The sequence below is a fragment of the Haemorhous mexicanus genome, chromosome 2, assembly GCF_027477595.1.
Source record: "Haemorhous mexicanus isolate bHaeMex1 chromosome 2, bHaeMex1.pri, whole genome shotgun sequence".
In the NCBI taxonomy this organism is placed as follows: Eukaryota; Metazoa; Chordata; class Aves; order Passeriformes; family Fringillidae; genus Haemorhous; species Haemorhous mexicanus.
In genome coordinates this window covers 95,205,425-95,218,647 of record NC_082342.1, presented here as the reverse complement: position 1 = coordinate 95,218,647, position 13,223 = coordinate 95,205,425, and the positions used below count along the sequence as shown (strand labels likewise).

The 13,223-nt window shown below is 46.6% G+C and overlaps 1 protein-coding gene across 3 annotated transcripts in view; it reads right to left on the bottom strand.

Annotated features, from left to right (window-relative positions):
- The window catches only part of LIMS1 (LIM zinc finger domain containing 1), a 69,247-nt gene extending 61,613 nt beyond the window's left edge, over positions 1-7,634 (bottom strand). The window contains exon 1 of one of the 3 annotated variants that reach the window (XM_059839598.1): positions 7,611-7,634. Coding sequence is in view for 1 of the 3 variants with exons in the window: in XM_059839597.1 (XP_059695580.1) it covers positions 6,629-6,678 (50 nt within the window). In the remaining 2 variants the exon portion in view is untranslated. Of the gene's footprint in view, positions 1-4,068; positions 4,091-6,628; positions 6,758-7,610 lie in introns of those variants that run through there. The other 2 variants (XM_059839597.1, XM_059839599.1) reach the window with 2 other exon arrangements.
- Positions 7,635-13,223: the final 5,589 nt, after the last annotated feature.

The following is a 13,223-nucleotide window of genomic DNA, read 5'->3' as shown; positions in this document are numbered from 1 at the left end:
ATATATATAAGATGTGAGTCAGGCACAGAAAGCCAAAAGAATGTTCTCATTTCCTGAGACTGGCTAACAAAAAAGAAAAAAATGTGAATGAAGGAACAGAGATTCAAAAGTCAGCTTTTTCTTAACAGCAGCAGCTTTAACATGCTCCATTTTAAATCCTTTTTCATATAATCAGAATATTGCTTCTCTCTTGCAACTGCATAGACTCACAAAAGGAAGCACAGAAAGGAGAAAAAAATGTTTTCTGGGTTGTTTAAAGTACTACAGTAATGTCTCATTAGAGAAGTGCCTGTTCTTTTTTCAGTTCCAGTGAAGCTGATCGACACCTCCCAACAAGCCCCTCTCGCACAGCCTGCCTTGTTCCCAGGACACAGTGGTTGAGAAAAAGCCAGCAGCCACGTGTGCTGTGGCTGCCCCACAGCTCTGCCTCTGCATGGAGAGCTCAGCCTGCAGGAGCTCACAGATCTTGTTCCATTTTTTTTTTTTTTTCTGACAGTACAAGCGGGTACAAACAGCAACCAGTTCCTCTGGGACCCAAAAGCAATGGGTGAAGAAAGCCCATGGGCATCTCCAGATCACAAAGTCTTGTCATACCAACAAATGTCAGGTAGATTTAAACAGGCATCAAGATGTGTCACTGTTCTCTGTGCCCTTTCTAACCCTAAACTACACGTCAGGAGGGTAGGACACGAGATTTCCTTCCTCTGAATCCTTTGAAGGTGAATTTCTGCAAACCAATTCAATGACAACTGTGACAAAACCACTGCAGGGGTGGTTTCCCTTCAGACAGAGCAGTAGGAGGGAACAGCAAGTTGCAGAGAGAACACACTCAAGTGCACTTCCCACAACAGAAAGCAAAATTGCCCAGACAATCCTTCTGCAACATCTGCAGGCAGGTAGGTGATCCTTCTTCCAGTGCAACAGAGCGTGGACTTCCAACCCTGACACCGCACCCAGGGCAGCCACAAGCAGACCCCAGACCCAGCCCAGACCACCACCAAACACTGATCCCTCCTTCTTCAAATCCCCAACACCTTGTCACAGAACTCCACTTTTCACACTGCTCTCTGCCAAAATGGGTATTGCCACCTTTCCCAAGTTCTTTCCTACGGACATCACTGCCACCCACAAGATCAAGGAATCGATCCAGATTGAGACAAAGTCAGTTTTAAATCTATGTATCTACCAATCTCCCTCACCATAGGTTTTCAGCTAGCTCAGGTCCCTGGTGCTGGCACAAGAAATGCTGAGGGATAGGAACGTGTGGGTCATCCTAGGCAGCTGTAGCACAGCCACACACTTAATTAAAACATCCCTGTAACCATCACTGCCCATGGGAAGAGCAGCTGCCCTGGCATGGCCCATAGATGATCTGTCCTGAATCATAACACCGGCCAGAGCTGGGTCTGGGAGATGGCCATTGCCAAGTGAATTTCAGCCTACTTACAGCAGATCCTAGCAAAAATAAGTCACTTAATACAGCACAAGTCCATCTCTCTGCCATGAAACACAAGTCTGTCCTGCTACTAACACAGTTCAGAAGAGAACATATGCAAAGCTCACCAATATGTGCCTATTTGCAAGCATTTCCTCACGAAAACCAGAAGGTTTTGCAAGCAGAGGCTGCTGTGCCAATTCAGCCTGGAATCCACAGGGGCCACCTTCCCCCAGCAGTGCCGGTGGCACCCCCTGCTCCCCCGCTTGCCAAGAGTATTCTGCATTCCCAAATCAGAGGTGGAGTGTGCCAGGAGACACCAAAGGAGGGCTCAGGGAAGCTGTGGTTCTGCGAGGCAGGACCCTTACAGCCATTGCCTCGGCCAGGCAGCACCCAGCCCTGGTGGGGATGGCCAGGCCCCCACAAAAGAGTCCTTGCAAATTATCAAGGTCCCTTTTTTCCCTCTCAGGATGGATTTGAAACTAATTCTCTGCGTGGTTCCCTCTCCCCACATCAATCCCACAGCTGTTGAATGTCAATGTAGGGTCTGGACTGAAGCCAGTTTGCCATGTTGTTGCCTCCCAAATATTTGCAGGCATTACTGCATTGCTTTGCTGTGGTCTTTCCCAGTGCCCCCAACTACAATAAAACAACATATTAATACAGAAAACTCTTTTAATTTTGAGCACAGCGGCTACTCCATGCTGCTCTGGCCACCCAGGAAATGTTCATAAAGTCATTACAATGCCTTGGCTCCCCAGATGATCACATCAACTCCCCACCCATGATGCAAGAAATATCCCCCCCCTGCAGTTTTAACTCTACTCTTCACACCAGTTTAGGTTTCACTCAGACAACACCCACCAGTGTGTTCTCAGTTCTTCAAACTATTTAATGCAACCAGTGTTTGAAACAACCCTAAATCCACATGATTAAGGACCCACCCTCTCACTGAATTCTACAGAAGTGGCTGGTGAGGTTTTCTAATAAATCAAAAAGCGATGAAAAGAAGGATCATCCAAGCTGGAATTCAAGAACTTCTTATTTAACATCAAAGAAAAGCAATCAATATGAAAAACGCAGAGCATAAAACCTCCTCCTGGGTGCCAACCATGTTGTAATGTTATTTTTCATGCACTATAGGGTGCTCCAGACTATGCCATTTTGGCAGAGGAACAGGCTGCAGAGGAGGTCCACTTTGTCCATAGTTTGTCATTGGCCACACTATCAGCTTCTGGCATCCTGCATATTGCTGGCAGCCTCCAGATGCTGAGACAAATTCACCAAACTGTTTGACATGAAGAGTTGCTATGGTACACAAAACCATAGCAATTATGAGGAAATTACAGTATCCTGACTTTTTCCCCCCCACTGCTTCTATCTGCTTAAAAAACAGAAGTCAGCATTTTCATAAAGACTTACACACCACAGGAAGGAAAATGCTGAAATAATTGCAAAGAAGCATCCTAACTGGAAGAAAAATATTAACCCCAGGGCACAGTCCCCTGCTACATTTTCCCTAATTGTCAGACTGAGTTAGGACCTTTCACCCTTTCTACCCCAACACCAGCACTTCTGCACAGGCTGTGAAGGGTGACGTGCTCTGTAGCACATCCCAGCACGACAGGAACAGCAGACCACGTACACGGCAGCTTGGTTCACACTAGGCATAGCTTGGACAAGGGAAGGCTTTGGCTATGAAAATGTGACTGTCAGTTTCATTTTCCCTGTCATCAGCATTTGCCATCATGGAAAACCCTGATGTGAGTAATTTCCCCACTGACTATCAAGCTGCTTTTAGCACAGCTAATAATTAAAGCTTCCCTATATTGAAAAGTCATAAGAGATTGCATTATGCTATAGAATGAAAAACTTTTGAACTGGGCTTCAGAGGAGAACAAAGCATAGACAAATCAGGATGTGTAACCTAACACACAGCATGAAGCCACAATTGCAGGAGCTGGAAAGATTGCCTTAAGTGCTCCAATAATAAATATTTCACTACAACTTGAAAAAGAATTTGTTAACTGTGCAAACCACCCTCTGTATATTGCAGACCAATAATGGTTCCCCTGCAGAAACTGTATGGAGCAAGTTCTAAGAAAAAGACCTGTGCACTACAACTGAGACCAAACTGCAGCACCACATTTAGCTTCTTATTTAGAATCCCCTATGAGAGCCAGCAACACCATGAAGTACCCCCTTTTTCAGCTTCACAGTCTATAGTGGAATAAGAACTGTAAATCCAATGAGTCTGGACTAGTTTGCAAGTGTAGTTATACTTGGAGTAAAGAGGACCTGGCTTTTTCCAGTATTTTGCTGCATGCTGGCCTATAATTCTTGCTACAAAGAAAAACTCTGTTTGTTCTAAGAGCTACAAAAGCTTAAGATAATAATGGCTCTGAACGGAGAAGCTAATGTTTTTCTCTGAACCAGATTTGAAACTTATTCCAATGAAAACACATCAAGATGAGTTCAGCACAACGAGCCGAAAAAGCTGCCTACAACATTCAGAGGACATTTATAAAGCAAGCAGGCATTGCCACAACGAGCTATCAGCCCAGGCAGCACACCAAGCAATCCTGAACAGCCCACCATTACCCAGCATCAACCCTCTGCACATCCCTCCTTACCCACATCCCTCTCTACTAGGACAGAGTCTGGTCTCCCAGTGTGATTCTGAGTGAGAAAGCTGTGCCTCAGTAAGGACTGTTCAAGTGACAGCACCAGCCTCCAAGTTCCTCTAGTTGCAAAACAAAAGCCGCATGAGTGACTCAAGTTCAAAAAGCCTCCATAAAACAAAGGGGGAGGAAAAAAAGGAAAAAAAAAAGTTAAAAATAAGAGTATTTCCTTGCGCATACCTGCTGACCAGATGTCTGCTGCTTTTCCGTGTACCAAATCTAGAGAGACCTCAGTTCATTCGTTCCTTTTTTGTTTTCTTCACCAAAACTCAGATCACTTAAACTCTCTAAATCAGACCCAAAAGTTAAGATACAAAACCCCTTGGGAATTTCAGCTTGTGGAGGCCTTTGAGATCACATTACATTTTGTCAAAAAGTAGGTTTGAATGAAATAGTCACATTTTTATTGGGTTTTTTAAACCCAAATAATCAAAACAAGAAAACACACCAATTTTTAATTTTCCTTCTTGTATTTTACAAAATCAAAATACATCTTCCAAGAGCCCTACCCTTTTGCTTTGACTTCAGAGGACTGGAATTGTCTATAGAAAACCCCCTCTGAAGGAGCTGACTCCACAGCCTCTTGCCACCGTGCCACCCTGCCAGATGAGCAGCCCTGCTGTCCTGGTCGGCACCTCCCTCTTCTCCTTCAAACCAAACTTCTGTGACAGTGAACCCCACAGCACCTCCACTTCCCTGAACACAGCCCAGCCCCTTGTCCTCCATACAACCATTCACCCCAAAAGAATGGTGAGAGGAACAGAGAACTGGCCTCTTGGCCAGTTTAGCCAAGGGGCCCCACGTCCAGCCTTTACTGGGCAAACAGTTTTTATTTGGGGCACACCAGCAGCAGCAGGACTCCAGGCTGACTCTCAGCCACGGGAGGATTTGCTTGGCCAGGAGGCAGCATGATTGCTCCTGCTGCTGTGAAAGGATGCTTGAGCCACCAGCTGTACCTGGATGGCTCTGCTGCCACCAGGGTTTCCCAGGAAGTGCTGGCCAGCCACATGCTGCTGCAGGTAACCTCCCTGCTACTCCATCTCTGCAAGTTTCTGCAAGCGGGGGCTCTAGTCTGACTTTGTCCCAAAATCCCTCACTGTGCCAGGGGTGTAGCTTAGCTCATATCCTCGGAAGCGTGTACCAGCAGGGCAGCTGGCCCGCTCCCTGACAACTTCAGCAGAACAGATGCCAAATATGCAATTGCTGTTTACCTGGCCAAAGAGGCGGCTCAGCCGGAGCACCTGCGTGGGGCTGAAAGACACAGAGCTACGCGCAGTCGCGACCGACTGACGCTGGCGGCACAAATACTGACAGCTCGGCCACTTTCAGGAATGCAGAAAGAATCCTGGCCTGGAAGCATCTACCACCCACTATGAAAGCGAGTGGCTGCTGGAACATCTGAAGAAAAAACAGTCACCCGCAATACATACAGACACCTGAATCACATCATCATGTTTTTCTAAGCATGTGGCTGCACTGCAACTGGAGCAAAAACTGGTCAAGGCTGGTGAGATCCTGCCCAGGACATCAGAGCACTGACCCTGGGAGCAAAGCTGGCTGACCTTGCCCAGGATGGCACCTCTGTAGCCCAAACTCAGCCTGACTTGGCGACTGCCACAGCTTTCCTCCAAAGGTATGGCGGAGAGCTGGAGGAGCCTGCAGGAGAAGTGGGGTGCGGGAAAGATAAGGCAGTCTTTAGACAGGCTAAAGTTTGTGTGCCAGCAGCCGTCCTGTACCTGCAGTCCAAGTCAGCTACAACATCAGTCTTTTTCCTTCCCTCAGCTCCAGGTTTTGACCTATTAGCACAACAATTTGCCAAGTGCTTTAATTAGGGCCATTTCTTCCCAAGAAACAACTGCACAGGGCGAGGCTTTGAAACGCTGAGCAATGAGCAGAGCAGCCTTTGCTTTCCGTAGCCCACCCCATTAACCCGTCCCCAAGATAGGACTGCTCGCTAATTGTGAGATATGCATAAAACATCACGAATCTCACCACATCCACACCCGAGGTTATTTAGTATGATGCTTTTAATAGAGCCACCACCCGCCCAGGACATTTTAATGCACTGGGCATCAGACGGCGCTCACGCCGCTCCCGGGACGTGCGAGCCCCAGCTCTGGGTGTTTTTCCCGATCGCTGCAACAAGGGCACAGGGCCCGCCCCAGCGCTCCGAGCGAGAGCCGAACGCCGAGGAGGGGATTGCGGAGAGAAGGGATTCCTGCAGTGCCCCTCGCTGCGGCTCCCGCGGCTGCCGGGACGGGGAAAAGTTTCCCCGCGGAACGCACACTTCACAGGGGGAGCAGCAGGCACACCCTGCACGGCTGCGGGCCCCCCGTCTCCTCGGCGGGACCCCAGCCCGACCCCGGCGGCGCCCGCGGGAGCAGCGGGAAAGCGCCTTGCTCGGGCAGCAGCCGGTGACAGCGGCCCGGCCGAGACAAAGCGCCGCCCTCGGCAGCCGCCCGCCGCGGGAGGCGGGACGGGACGGCGCGGGCGGCCCCTGCGCCTCTCCTACCTGTTACAGTTGATCCCCGCCGCCGCTGCCGCCGCCGCCACCCCCAGCATCCCGGCGGCCGCCGCTCCCGCCGCTCCCGCCAAGCGCTCCCCACCGGCGGCGGGCGGGGCCTCGCCGGGCCGCGGTAATGGCGCTGGGCGGCCCCGCCGGCACCGCCCGCCGCCGGGGGGCGCGCTCCGCCCGCGCCGGGCCGCGCCCGCTGCGCCCCCGCGCGGGGAAAGAGGGCAGCGCCGCCGGGAGGTGGGATCGCACCGCTCCCGGCCGGGAAAGAGGGCAGCGCCGCCGGGAGGTGGGATCGCGCCGCTCCCGGCCGGGAAAGAGGGCCGCGCCGCCGGGAGGTGGGATCGCGCCGCTCCCGGCCGGGAAAGAGGGCCGCGCCGCCGGGAGGTGGGATCGCGCCGCTCCCGGCCGGGAAAGAGGGCAGCGCCGCCGGGAAGTGGGATCGCACCGCTCCCGGCCGGGAAAGAGGGCAGCACTGCCGGGAGGTGGGATCTCCCTGTCCTGCCCGAGAAGCGGACGGGAGTCACTGCCCCGAGCTGGAGTCGCCTTTCCCCCTGTGCTTCCCGCTAGGCCCGCGGGAGGGGTCGTCCACTCTGTCAGCCCCGCGGGAGATGCGGCGGCCGGAACGCCCCGCAGAGTTATGTGAAATAGGTGTCTTGCCTCCTGGGAGCGGCTGTGGCTGGTTTCGTGTTTTTCGGCTTTTTTTCTTTTTTTTTTTTTTCAGGACCAAAAATTGCTGTCAAGACAATTCCAAGTATTTTCACTGTTTCCTACACGTGGGTAGTGCAGGATAGTTTGTAGCAAGAAAGATGTCGCCACACCTTGGGGAGCCAAATATGCGTAGGTGAGTTTTGCTGGAGCCAGAGTCCGGTTTAGATCAACATTATTTAAGCGTGTAACAGCATTAATAAGCAATGGTGTGGGGAAAGGCTAGCACCTCGCTCAGGCTCGGAAATTTATAAAGTAAATGTGAGAAAGTTACCTCCAATGCTGCCAAACCTTCTACTTGGAGAGAAGCGACCTCATTCCAAATCAGGGAAGGTTCAAAGGCAGACTATGGACAAATGAAAGGAGCATAGCAGAAAAGGTGGTATTATTGAGCTGTCTGTATCGCCACCTGTTGCTGTCCTTAATATCAGAACAAGGAAGTGGCGGGTTGGAATGAAAAATGCAAATATTTGCCTGCCAGGATTAAGGAAAAATCTATATGGCTCCAAGAAGACAGACCGAAGGAATATGTTAAGCCAGTGAAGATCAGCATAGACAGGGATGAGTGAGCACAGATCAGAAAGAATAATTCAAACATGGAGCGCATCTACTTAGGTATCCATCAGACCCAGGAAAAGAATTTATTTTTTGAGGACTATGATGCACTAAAGGTATTTGATGGCAGTGCCAGAAGCATGGTTCTAGAGAGGACTACAGCTGTAGAAAAACAGACTCTGTAGTACTTTTGTTTGTTTATTTGTTATTTTTCTCCTTGGCAGGGTTCAGCTTTGCTTGCCAAGATGAGGAATCAAACATAGCAAGACTTTAGCATCACAGAGAATACATTTCTGCATAAAGAGAAAAATAGAGTATATGGCTGAAAAGGGAAGGGATGATATGCCAGAAGAGGGGGATGTGATCCTTCTCCTTTACTCAGCACTGGTCAAGCCACACCTGGAGGGCTGAGCCTAGTTCTGGGCTTTCCAGTACAAGAGAGACATGGACTTACTGGAAAGAGCCCATCAAATGGTCACTAATATTTTTTAGAGACTAGAGCACCTCTCCTGTGAGGAGAGACAGAGAGCTAGGACTGCTCAGTCCAAAGAAGAGAAGGCTCAGAGAAATCTTTCCAATTAATAAAAATATCTGAAAAGAGAGGGTAAAAGGAGGACAAAGTCATTATCTTTTCATTGGAATCCAGTGACAGGAACAGAGGCAGGGGAAAGAAACTGAGATATAGGAGGTTCCCTCTGAACAGCAGGGAAATTTTTGCTGTGAGAGTGACTGAACACTGGCAGAGGTTGTCTGTGGAGGATGTGGAGTTGCCACCTTTGAAGTACCTACTCCATAACCATCTAGATGTGATCCTAGGAACCTGGTTGTAGGTAGCCACGCTTGAACAGAGAGGTTGGACAAGTGACCCTCAGAGCTACCTGCCAACCTCAACAATGGTGTGATTATGTTGAAAAACCAATCACACTACCCCTCCTCAATAAAAAAAAAAAAACAGCAAAACCCACAAAATAACCAAACCCAACCCCAAAACACCCACCCATTTTCATGAGTCTATCAGCAAAGTTTCCTTATATCATCTAAATAAGTAAGTACTCATTCTGTGCCAGCTGAAGGTAATACAACCCTTTTGGTTTTTTCTAATCTGCTTTGGGCAGTCTGCCATACTTGTAGGCAGCTTCATGAATGTCTTTAATTAACCTCAGCTTGTCTGCAAGGATTCCAGGATCTCTCTCATTGCTGATCCTCCTGGGGAGCTGTATGAGGTGGCCGTCCCTGGCTGCTAAAGAGCAGCACCTCTGGAAGGGCACAGCCTGGAAGGGCAGGGAGGTGGCTGGGCAGGTGTACAACTACCAGGGCCGCAAACTTCAAACCAGTAAATTCTGGAAATAATTAACAGGCAGAGCCAGCCAACAAGCGCAGCCGTTGTGGCGCTTCCTTTGGAGGGCACTTTAATGGATTTAACAGCGAGTGAATTGCATCATGTACAGTTTCCCAGGGCTTTTAAAGATGAAATCCCTAAAGCCTGGTCTGCTAGCAATATAATCTCAAAGTAGCAAAGGCATTCTCATAGAGAGTAGGAGAGCCTTCCCCAAACATGTACAAATGCCAAACACTAAGTACTAGCAGCTTTTGGAAATGCTAAGTACCAAGAAAAGCCAGGAATTCAGTTTCACAGTTTCCCTCCCTAGGCTGTCTGCACTTTGCAGCAAGTGTGTGCCTTGGGGGCTGTTTTGTCTTGCTTTACAACAGAAATAACAATTCTTAATTGTTATTAATTATCCATTACATAGTATTAGACCATACTGGCATTCTAATTAACTTGTAAAATTCAGTCCAGAATACTCAAGCAAGTAATTTAATAGGATTCACAAAACACACACCACAGACTCTTAAGGAGATCATTCCTTCCATGCCATTATAATGCAGCCTGTGACGATTTTCTTCCTATGCAGTTTAAAGAAAATCTGGTAATCTGCCTACTTATTTCAGTTTACAAACCCATCACAAAGTTTAACATTCTGCTGCTAATGTACTTGGCATCAGGTACAGAAGTGCCATTATCCGCAGCAGGCAAGCCAGGAAATAGAGACAGAGACACTGAAATTAAATTCACAAAGGAAGCATGTGGCAAAGCAGGGAATTTGGACTCTATGTCTCCAGACCAGCATATTAATCACAAAATTAATGCTGGGTTTTTTTTACTCTCATCTCTCCCTTTAAGCCCAGAGTAAAATGCAGTTTTAAGTAGACATATGCTTTTGATGTTCTGTTTCCAGACTACTTTACATTTTCCATCACTGCTGAAATACCAAACTTATTGTACTGCACCTGGCAGTGACACTGTAGTGACATGGACTCAGCAGTGCCAGGTTAACAACTGGACTCTTTGATCTTTGAGGTCTTCTTCAACCTAAATGGTTCTGTCACTCTAGTGACAGCACAGGGCCTTTACCTATTCAGAGCTAAATGCATGATCAGCTTTGCTGACATTGAACAAGCAGTATTGGCCATTATTTTAGGCCTGGGAAAGAAGTGAGAAAGGGTTATTGAGGACAGATGAGAAGGCAGCTGCTTGGTCAAAGAATTTGACTGCCTGTCTCTAATCACTAATATCAGCATGTTTACATCAAGTTCTTTTTCTGGAAATGAAAAAGTATTTTATGATTTTGGCAGAAGGGTATGAAGAGACATGAGTACATAACTTCTAACTGTGCTATTTGCTCGAGCTTTTGCTTTCTTCCAGAACCTTCATGCAACTACAGATGGTAGATTCATAGAATGGTTTGGGTTGTAAGGATTATGTAGTTCCAACCCCCCTGCCACAGGCAGGGATGTCTTTTACTAGACCAGGCTACTCAGAGCCCCATCCAACCTGGCTTTGAATACTTCAAGGGATGGGACATCCACAGCCTCTCTGGGAAACTATTCCAGGGCCTCACCACCCTCACAGTAAAGAATTTCTTTCTAATATCCAATCTAAGCCTATTCTGACTCTGAAAGCCTGTTAGCAGAGCAGCCCCATGGTTGTTTACCTTAATGGATTTAAACTGTAAACTGTGTCAGTGTTCATGCCACACCTCCAAAGCTACGAAGCTAAAGCAACAGGGAAGGAAACTTCGACCATGTAAGTAGGAATAATTTTTCAACATGGTGTGTCTAGATAAATATTCTTAGCAAAGCTGTTAATGAATTAATGGGTGAAAAATTATTTAGGTTTCACATTATTAACTCCACTAATCAATTAAATAAATAAGTTTTGACCACTATTTGATATCTCTAAAAAACGTTGCTATTATTAAAAACAATATGTAGTTTGCTCAGAACACTGGAAGACATTTTAGTGATCATTCTGACATCCGTATAAAAGAAGTCAGATTTCTACTTCATGCATTTTAGACACACCTAGCATATTTGGCATCACTTTTTTTTGGAAGAGGGAAGGAGACTGCAAAACCAAGGATATAAATTTTATTGATCAATCTCAAGCTTCTGCAAAATTTATCAATAAAATTCCATATTTAGCAGCATAAATTTCTGCTTCATGACAAGATCAGTACTTGTGCAGACACAGTAAAGGCTAAAGAAAAAACTTACAGCAGCACCACAAAGCAGGTACTTTAAGAAATAATGACTCTTGGAGATCATGGTGTTACTCTCATTTTTTATAGTAAAAGTGTGTAATTTTTCTATTTCAAGCTTTTTGTCACTGCAATTACCATCTTTCCCAGAATGTTACAAAACCTATCCTTAGCTTTTCTGCTTTTTCTGAAAATGCTCTTCCTCCAAGATATCCACTATCCCCCACCACTGCAATCAACTGGTTTAACCGGTTTCCAAGAGAAAGGCTGGTGGGTAGTCAGGGCAGGGACAGAGAGCTGCCACATCAATAATAGGAACTGTTTAGGGTTTTTATCACCACCGTCTGCTTTCTTCCCTGTTGCAGAGGCTGTAGCCCTCTGCCCCTGGAGCAGAGGGACCACCCACCCGGTCCCTTGCAAAGGTTCACCTGGACTGCTACAGCTGCAGGTTTAAGCCAATGCTGTGACTAGATGTGAAAGGAACATTAACTAGTCTGTAGAAATATGTGGATGCTGAAGCCAAAATGATGCGATTGGCCTTCTCCCTTGGCAAGAGTAATGCTGAGCATCAGCAACTTAACTCCACAAAGGGGAGTAATAACAGTAAAACAGCATTTGGGTAAAAGCTTTTTTCTGAAGGTCTGCAATGGTTTCTATGTTTTTTATTTTTGAGATGCTCTGCATGCTGCAAAGGGCAAGAGAGCCAAGAGCTAATATGTACCTCCCCTCCGGAAACAGTCTGAGTGTTCTCAGAACAAGCTTCGATTTTCAGGCAATGAAACAATAAACCCCACTTAAATCCTATGCTTGTACACAGCTGCTATCCAGTGTCTATCAATTTAAAACACTTTCAAAGGCTGCTGTGGGAGGACTGGGACTGTGTCCATGCCCAAAAGAGCACACTGCACACTGGTTTTGACACTGATTACGTTCACCTTGGATTCTTAAGAAGCCTGACAACAACAACAACTAAAATTGCCAATACCAAGGCATGCTGATTTGTTGTAGCAGTAACTGATCATTTCCATACTTGTTTTACTACTCTCAGTCTTCACTATTCAATCCAGTGTGAATCCTCAGAATGAACCTGAGAAACACAGGACAGGAAGAAAAGGAAGGAAGCTTCTGAATCTAAGATGCATCTTCTCATCCTTTCACAACCATATGATAAATTGTAATCAAATTCATTTAAAAAGAAGTCAGATTACTATTACCCTTCCCCATAGCATATATAAACATGTGAAAGCTGTTAGAAGTTGACTGCAGGTATCAGGCTCTCTTTTTTGACCCTTATATCCATTTATTATGTCTTCTTTTCACAGTTTATGATCCCCTCTCTGACCCCGTATTTGTGTAATACGCAAGGTCTAAGAAAAATGGTTGGCAAGAAAATAAACACACCAAACCCTTGCTTAAATCAAACCAAGCACCTCTTCATCCACTGAGCTTGTAATCTTTGCACTTGGACAATTATGCAGATAAAGAAAAATTATCATGGCCTATTAGGGAAGAGATAATTATGGTCATTTCAAAGTTGAGTGCAATTAGAAAAACGTGCTGATTTATAAGGTAGTTAGTACTCAAACACACTAAGTGCAATCCTGCTAATAAGACCATTAACAGCTTCTGCAACCCTCCTCTCCTTCATGTCTAATATTGTCAGATTGCTGGTGACAATCTAGTAACACATTTGAAGTCATTTAAATGAGCTTTTAATTTTTTTTTTAAACAAACCAATTTCTTTTCTGTTCACCCAAAAGAATTCATTGCTGTAGTTGCCTTCCAAAGTACAG